This window comes from Eschrichtius robustus, chromosome 9 (genome assembly GCF_028021215.1).
Source record: "Eschrichtius robustus isolate mEscRob2 chromosome 9, mEscRob2.pri, whole genome shotgun sequence".
Lineage (NCBI taxonomy): Eukaryota > Metazoa > Chordata > Mammalia > Artiodactyla > Eschrichtiidae > Eschrichtius > Eschrichtius robustus.
This window is the reverse complement of record NC_090832.1, coordinates 49,636,089-49,645,283: the sequence shown is the minus strand read 5'-3', so window position 1 is coordinate 49,645,283 and position 9,195 is coordinate 49,636,089. Positions and strand designations below refer to the sequence as shown.

General features: G+C 41.4%; 1 protein-coding gene across 2 annotated transcripts; it reads left to right on the top strand.

Annotated features, from left to right (window-relative positions):
• The first annotated feature begins 554 nt into the window (after window positions 1-554).
• Window positions 555-9,195, top strand: GTF3C6 (general transcription factor IIIC subunit 6). 2 transcript variants are annotated; one of them, XM_068551270.1, is made up of 6 exons: window positions 559-707; window positions 1,058-1,138; window positions 2,573-2,636; window positions 2,742-2,786; window positions 4,318-4,431; window positions 7,614-9,195. In XM_068551270.1, the coding sequence occupies exons 1-6, from the start codon at window positions 591-593 to the stop codon at window positions 7,910-7,912; spliced, it is 720 nt and encodes a 239-aa protein (XP_068407371.1). In that variant the 5' UTR covers window positions 559-590; the 3' UTR covers window positions 7,913-9,195. The 2 variants fall into 2 exon arrangements, with proteins under 2 accessions (XP_068407372.1, XP_068407371.1); XM_068551271.1 differs by lacking the exon at window positions 4,318-4,431 and having other exon boundaries at window positions 555-707.

The window sequence follows — 9,195 nt, the reverse complement described above, 5'->3', positions numbered from 1 at the left end:
TTATAATCAGAAAAATCCATGAGGTTACTTTAAGAAAATCCTGTTCAAAACTTCACTTCGCTGAGTCTCCAGTACTCCCCAAACGATCTGGGTCTCTTACAGCACCTAGGGCAATCTGATTAGCATTGGTTGATCCCTTATTCTACCTCTCCTGGTTGCCTGAAACCCCAGCTCACTTCCTCGCGCAGTGGGCGCCCGATACGTGGAACACTGAGGAGTGCCCTTTACTTGGCTCGTGGAGAACTTGAATTGATGATCAGTGCTCACACGACATTAGGAATTTCTTTCCAAGCATTGTAGGCTGGGGCCACACGAGGCCTCTCCATTTCCCTCGCGCACCGTAGCCTCCTTGCCTGCACCTACTTCATCCCCTCGGCTTCCACAGTGCTTTCGTCCCACCTGGGCGGGGAGCCCGAGGGTTCCCTAGGTCGCGGGACCTGCCCGGCCGGCCCGCCAGGGCCCCGGCTCCGGCTCTCGGGACAGGGACAAGGGGCTCCAGGTGGGCCCGGGAGCCGCCATCTCGCGTGCTGGCAGGAGCAGCGGGCGCGGTCGGAACCGCGGCGGGGCGGGAGCTGCTGCCCGTACTCAAGATGGCGGCCCCGGCGGGCGGGGCCCACGGCTCGGAGGCCGCGCGGAGGAGCGGCGGCATGGCGGCGGCGGCCGAGGAGCCGAGTCGGGGGTACTGGGACGAGGAGGAGGAGGAGGCAGTGAGTGCGACGGCGGAGGCCCGCGCAGCGGTGGCGAGGGTGGCCGCTCGGCTGTGTGCGGGGAAGGGACTCGCGACGCGGCGGGCGTGCGGGGGCTCCTGGCGGGACAGTGCCCCAGGGCGCGCGGAGCGGCGGGCAGCTGGCCTCAGCCCTACGGCCCACACGGAAGTTCAAGGGGGAAGGAGGGAAGTTACCTTAAGTAACGGCGCGCGCTTCCTCTTGTTGAAAGCAGGACCTAGTTTTCACAAAGGTGGGATCGTTGCACTGGGGAGGTTTGACTTCTCTCGTTAATGCCTGCTTCTTCTTGCACACTCGCAAGCTAGCGCCTTAACGCCTCTCTCTTCCACCAGGAGCAGTTGGTTCTGGTGGAATTATCAGGAATTATTGATTCAGACTTTCTCTCAAAATGTGAAAATAAATGCAAGATTTTGGTGAGTCTTGTAGAATTGGGGGGTTGTTGTAGATTTTCTTAAATTTAAAACAAGAGTGGTGAAATATACCCGTCCCTAAGATTGATATATTAATTTCACGTGAACAAAGCAGTGAACGCTGGAGACAATCACAGAAGTACAGGGGGACTGTGGGAGCAGCTGGGAGAAAGTTAATGCGTAACTCTGCCTGAGTGTCTGCCTGTGTGGCTGGAGAGAGTTAAAGATTTGGAGGGTTAAAGCATTTTGATATGGAACATTAGGTTTTGAAAAAATACACCGTTTTATATAGTGAGAAGGGTGAGAAAAACACAAAGGGCAGAGAGGATAATTAGATATGCACACAGAGGTTAAACAGATGCAGACTGGTATACATAGAATGGGTAAACAACAAGGTCCTACTGTATAGCACAGGGAACTATATTTCAATATCCTGTGATAAATGATAATGGAGAATATGAAAAAATGTATATATGTATAATTGAGTCACTGCTGTGCAGCAGTGATTACACAACATTGTACTTCAACTATAGTTCAGTAAAAAATAAAATTAAAAAAACTTCAAAAAATAAAATAAAATATGGAAAACAGACAAAAATAGTGTGGAGAAGGGAGAGAGAATACCTATTAAGAAAGGACTTCAGAGACCTCACACTGTGCTGTTGACTTGAGCTATGGTATCGTGAGTTACCATCTGTTTTATCTTTAAAATCTTTTGAGCATTTTTGACAAAACTTCCTTTGTTCTTACTTTATCTTGAAGAGGATGTTGATTGAAATAGACCTTGCTACTTGGGTATGAATTAAGTAGTTTTCAGTTTGTAGCTGCTGTGATGAGAGCAGTTTTAGCTTATCTTTTACTTGCTAGGACAAGAAGCTCCAGAGGTTCCCCAGCTTTGGAAATCAGTCTCCTTGGTAGCAAGGTTTCATGTAAAAGTCTTGTTCTTTTTTTGCCACGCCACATGGCATGTGGGATTCGGGATCTTAGTTCCCTGACCAGGGATCGAACCCGTGCCCCCTGCAGTGGAAGCGCAGAGTCTTAACCGCTGTACCACCAAGGAAGTCCCTTGTGCTTTCTTTTTTAAATTGAGAAATAATTGACATATAACATTATACTAGTTTCAGCTGTACAACATTTTCAATATTTGCATATATTGTGAAATGATCACCACAATGTCTAGTTAACACCCATCACTACACATCGTTACAATTTTTTTTTCTTCTGGTAAAAACTTTGAAGGTTTACTCTCTTAGCAATTTTCAAATATAAAGTACAGTATTATTAACTACAGTCACCATGATGTTCTTAAACATCCCAGGACTTATTTATTTTATAACTGGAAGTTGGTATCCTTTGAGCCCCCCCTTCACCCATTCCCCCCACCCCCAAGGCTTTTTCTAATGATGATTTTTTTAATGATCCTATATTCTGTTGTAGGGAATTGATACTGAGAAGCCCATTCTGCAAGTGGACAGCTATGTCTTTGCTGGAGAGTATGAAGGTAGGAGGAAGTCAGAGAGATGAAACTCCCTTTTTTTTTTTATATGCCTTTCAGAGAAAGTAGCTCTGTTACTTCTCAACAAGTTGCCTTCATGTTTTTCTGCAGACACTCTTGGGACCTGTGTTATATTTGAAGAAAATGTTGAACATGGTAAGTGATTGCTATGTTGACTCAACTCTTTTTACTATGAAATATTTCAAACATACTTATGTATGGTGGATATTAAAATTATAAGATCTCATGTACCCCTTGTCTAGCTGTATCAAATCCTCCCGTTTGGTTAGGTAGTTAAAAAACATTCCACATACCTTTGAAGCCCCTTGTATACCCCTCTCCAAACCTACTCCCTTCCTCTGTCTTCAGAGGTAATCACTCTCCTGAATTCAGTGTTTTTCTTTCCTATACCTGATTTTATATTACATATGTATGTATCTGCACACAATAAATAGCACTTTCTGTGTATTTTCACACTTGATATGTTATAGCATATTATACATATTATTCTATATCTTTTTTCAATTAGAGATGTTTCGAGATTTATATGTGTTGATATATATCTGTTTTTCCTGTTGCTTAAGATTCTATTTGTTACTATACCACAGTTTATTCTCCAATTAATGGACATGTAGGTTGCTTCCATTTTTACCAGTAATTATTAATAACTACTAAAATTTATTGAGTGCTTTCTGTATGTCAGGCACTGTTCTAGGTGCTATAAGTATTAACTCATTGAATCCTCACCACAAGTCTATCAGGTAGATGCCATTGTTATCTTCATTTTGTATTTGAAGAAACTGAAGCACAGAGAGGTAAATAACATTCCCGAGGTCATACACAAAATAAGAGGCAGAGCCAGGATCTGAGCCCAGGTGGTCTGCTCCAGAGCCCATTTTCTTAATTATGCTTATTAACTCACTACAGAAATGCTGCCATGAATATTTTTATGTTTCCTTGTGCATATCTGTAAAAATGTCTCTCAGGTATACGCTTAGAAAAGGAACTGCTAGATTGATGAGTGTGTGTACTAGATTGAACCATATGAAATTACCAATTTGGGCCGAAGAGCGACAGTTGCATGTGGTTGAACTTAATAGATGTCACTGTGTTGCTTTCTAAAGTGTAGTATCAGCCACACAGTGGCAGGGTGTGGAAGTTTTCCGTGTGCTTCGCATCCTTAGCACAGAGCCTCATCCTTCCTCCTGCCTACGCCCACGGTTTTTATAAAGCTGTGACCCCCAGCAGCAGCATGGCAGCAGTTTTTTTCTCATCTTCTTTCATGATCGGTAATGTTCTCCACTCCAGTCCGGCTTCAAGCAGTAGGTCTGCCTTTGGTCCTTCACTTTGAGTGGCAGAATTTTCGACCTCATTACCTGTAAGGCCAAATTCCTGGCCCCCCCTTTGCTGCTTCCGGGCTGGAGCCTAATAGGTCCATAGCTTTAATCTCGCTTTGTGTTTCTGTCTCCTGGAGATGTTTGTTGTCTTTGAGTTCACTGTGCCTTCGGTTCCTATGTATTTTATCTGATATTTCTCTGTGCTTGGAGCTGGAGGAATGAGTTAAATCTTGAACTTACTACACTATCTTGACAGGAAGTAGTTTAACTCTCTAAACTGGAATCATTGAGGCTTAACATGATTATTTGATGGCATCAAGCAGTATAATAGTGTTCATTTTACATTCTAGTGGATGCAGAAGGCAATAATAAAACAGTGCTAAAATATAAATGCCACACAATGAAGAAGCTCAGCATGACAAGAACTCTTCTGACAGAAAAGAAGGAAGGAGAAGAAAACATAGGTTAGTTCACTTAGTTCTCTGAAAATCGGTGATTTAGTATTGGCTTTATGAAACACTGCTGCCAGGATGTTCTTTGTACTTTGTAGTAGTAACTATATGTGATAGGTAAAGTATATTAAAATTGAGGGTACTCCATGAAAAGTACCAAGCATAGATTTAAAATTTAGTTGAATTCTCACATAGCAGGGGGCACTGGAGACATATAAGAAATTTCTATCTTCTTTGCATTGGAAACGATTGTGAGGAGTTTGTCAAGAAACCTGACATGATTTCAACCCCAGGGAATTCAGCACCTACTTCTCTCTCTCTCTCTCTCTCTGTCTCTCTCTCTCTCATTAAAACTTCTTTGTAAGTGCAGAAGATACGATGATAGCATTCCCAAGGAGTAACCCAAGGAGTAACCCCATAGGATCTCCTGAACTTTTGGCAGATGCAGTAACCTTCCCCAAGATGCTCACAACTGGAAGAAGCTGGCTTTATATGTGGGAGGGGCTCTAGGACCACAGTTGTTAGTCCCGTGTCTCGTTCTTAATAAGCATCCATTTAGCCTTCTCCAGTTGCTCGTCATCCCACACTAGAGACCTTAGGCCAGTGCTTCTTGCACCCATAGCAGGCACATGTTTGTGGAGATGAACAAATAAACACTTGGTGGTTTAAAAGCCCATTGCTCACCACACCAACCTCTTTCTCTTGCCCTAGGGAATTTGGGACATGGTCAGAATAAAGGTGTTTGTCCACCAAAAAAAAAAAAAGGCTTATTGCTCAAAGACATATTTGAAACTCTAGTAAATGAGACCCTATTGATGAATATTCATGGTTTGATTTATTGTATTTTAAGGAATAAACATTTGAAGGTACATTAATCATTTAGAAATTAATTATACCAGCTACACATGACTATATAACAAATCTTTGTTCTTATATATTCCACAATTATCCCTTTTTTTAGCACTCCAAAAATAATAGGAAGAAGTAGGCACTTGAAGTTCTAGAATGAATTCGAAAGGCAGATACAGATCAGATAGCTTAGCTGTCATTTAGATATTCTTTTTAAAGGAAGTTATATAATTTCCTCTCCTATAGTCCTTAATAATCTAATAGCCCTTTGGGAAGATTTGGGTGTATCTTTCAATCAAATAAATTAGTAACCAACTATTCAAGGCTGTATTGGTTATCTGTTGCTGCATAAAAAGTCACCCCTAAACTTAAAGGCTTAAAACAACAACAGAACACCATCTTACACGTTTCTGTGAATCAGGAATTGGGGAGCAGCTTAGCTAGGTTGTTCTGGCTGGGGTCTCTCATGAGGTTGCAGTCATTGTGTTGGCTGGGCTGTAGTCATCTGAAGGCTTGAGTAGGGCCGGAAAATCTAATTGTAAGATGGCTCACTCACATAGCTGGTGAGTTTGTGCTGCCTGTTAGCAGGAGGTCTCACTTCCTCACCTCCTCACACTACTGTCTGAGTGCCCTCCTGACACGGCAGCTGGCTTTCCCAGACCAAGTGATCCTTAAGAACAAGGTAGAAGCCACAATGTCTTTTATGAACTATCCTTAGAAGTCACATTCTGTCATTTCTGTGATATCCTATTCCGTGTGGGAGGGGACGACACAGGGGTGTGCATGTCAGGAAGGTGAGGATCATTGGGGACCATCTTGGAGGCTGGCTGCCAAACATGGCAAGATGCTGGAGGCAGAACAAAATAGACAGGAGATGTGGTCCTTACTTTCTAGGAACTTGTACTCTAAAGCAAATCACATTGAAACAGACATGGATGACTATGACTCGACACCCCTTTCACTCAACTTATTTTAAGTATCTGTTATGTGCCAAGTATGCTAGATAACAGAGTAGGCTTTAGGATGGCTTTGAGGTTTTGAACTTGGTGACCAGGAGAATGACGTTATAGCAAGAAAAAAATATGAAGTCAATAATTGAAGCTGAACTGGAGGGAAAGAACAAATCGATTTTTGAAAGAGGGAGACTTTATAGTAGTAATACATGAGAAAAGATATGGGATCAACAGTAAGGATGTTTCAACAAACAGCTGCAGAGGAGTTAGTTTATGATGGGGGATAGGAACAGATGGATGCGTGAACAGGGTGACAAGATAGGTTGGTATATCTTACAGATACCTAATGGAACTTTGAAGATAAGAGTAAACAGCTTGGGCTATAGGAATTGAGGATCCATTGAAAATACTTGACTGAAAGGGTCATAAGGATGAAAGAAAAAAATGGCTAGCATTATTGGAGCAATTTTTTTTTTAAGATTTATTTATTATTTATTTATTTTGTTTATTTTTGGCTGTGTCAGGTCTTAGTTGCAGCATGCGGCATCTTCGTTAAGGCATTTGGGATCTTTCGTTGCGGCGTGTGAGCTCTTCGTTGTGGTGCACAGGCTTCTCTCTAGTTGTGACGTGCAGGCTCCAGGGCGCGTGGGTTCTGTAGTTTGCGACACGCAGGCTCTAGTTGAGGCGCGCAACCTCAGTAGTTGTGGCATGCGGGCTTAGTTGCCACGCGGCATGTGGGATCTTAGTTCCCTAACCAGGGATCAAACCTGTTTTCCCCTGCATTGTAAGGAGGATTCTTTACCACTGGACCACCAGGGAAGTCCCTGGAGCAGTTCTTGATTATGGGAGTTCATTGACAGGTAAGGGCTTTGACTGTGAGTATGGAAAGGAACAAAAAATTTTTTTCAAGGGTTTTTTTTGGAGAGGTGTCTTATTTCACAGTTGGATTTTTCAACTCAAAATGACAAATAAATGTTGACTCAGAAGATGATAGAGTGGTATCATCCATTGTATTATGAAAACTGAATGGGTAAGGAGAAAATTGTAGGGAAGTGACAAAATTTTCTTCAAGACAAAAGATGGCAGTGGGAGCTCAGTTATCTCTCAGAATGAGTTGGGAATTGGACTCTGGGAAAACGGCTTGGAATAGTAACTGAAGTTGATTACTTTTAGTGATTTTGATGATGCATACCCTATAGGCATTCCTAGGTCTCCATGTAAGATGGAAATTACATGATCATTTATCAGTAGGTACAGGCACCATGTTCCTTTCTTTACGTTGGGGTTTTATTTTGATAAATATTCATATGAACATTTAAATTAAAAATATATGTAAGTAACTGAAATTCCTTTTTCATGTTTCTTGGTTTGTCCCCCTGCCTCCTACATTAGGTGGTGTGGAATGGCTGCAAATCAAGGAAAATGATTTCTCCTGTAGACCCAACATGATTTGTAGTTTTCTGCATGAAAATGAAGAGGATGAAGTTGTAGCTCCAGACCCAGATAAATCTTTGGAGTTGGAAGAGCAAGAGATTCAAATGAAAGATAATTCAAACCTGAGTTATGAACAGGAGAAACCACCGAACTTGGATATAGAGGATTCTGGTCCTCTTATTGATATCCCTTCTGAGACAGAAGGCTCTGTTTTTATGGAAACTCAAGAAACTGCCTTAGAAATCACTCCTAGATGAAATGTTTCTCATAAAAACTAGTCATGAACTTTTTAGAGTTTTTATATAAAATAACTGGCTTTGTAGTTTTCAGTTCACAATTTTATTATTTTTGTTGGCTATATACACATTTCCAATTATAATATAGTTTAATATACTAGAATCATTAAGGACCAGATACGAGTTTTTAAAAATATGGTTTCAATGACTATAGGGACCCTTCTGTGATGAGTCCTTTAAAATGGGGGTTTTACTAAGGTAAGTGTGAGTTTCTATTGCAGCCATCACAAATTACCACAGACTTAGTGGATAAAGTGTATTAAGCTACATAAGTGTATTGTCTTATAGTTTTGTAGGTCAGCCATCTGATATGGGTCTCACCTGGGCTAAAATCAAGGTATTTGCAGAGCTTCATTCTCTTCTGGACGTGGCGTGGGGGGACTCCATTTCCTTGTTCATTCAGTTGTTGGCAGAATTCAGTTCTTTGCAGCTGAAGGATCACGGTCCCATTTCCTTGCTGTTGGCTGAGAGCCATGCCCAGCTTCTAGAGGCTGCCTGCATTCCTTCACTCATGGTCCCCTTCTCTTCAAAGCCAGCAATGGTCAAGTCCCTCTCAGTCTTTGAATCTCTCCTGCTTCTTCCATAATCTTATTGATGATGGACCCTTCTGCCTTCTTTTAAAGGTCCATTTGATTACACTGGGCACATCTGGGTAACTTCCCTATTTTAAGGTCTATAACCTTAATTCCATCTGCAAAGTCCCTTTTGCCATGTAATTTAAACAGGCATAAAACTGAGAATTATGGCATGAAAATATTTAGGGGGCCATTTTCCAGTCTACCAAAGTCAGTATTACTCCTGAGAATAGAAAATGAATTCAGAAGTGCTTAAGGGTGAAGGTACAGTTCTGATATTCCAGCTGTAATTTCACTTCTTTCCCACTGAAGAAAGATGATTGGAATTCAGCTGTAACATTCTACAATATTATGGTGATAACCTAGATCTACCCTAGCTTGTATTTTTTAAGTAGTCACAAACTTTGATACAGGTTGAACTATATGAAATTACCAATATTTGTTTCTACAGAACTCTGCAATTTTATATGGTTTAACCTGGTACTAATAAGTTAAAACACTCCTCACGTTAATTATATCTCACAACTGTTGGAGGTGTAACTTTGTTGTGACAGATTAGAGAACTAATGTTCTAGGATGAGGAATTTTTTCCTTCAGTAGGTTTTGTAAATTTTTACTGTTTATTTGGAAAACAAACTTACCCTGATTAAAAGCATTTCCAAATCATAA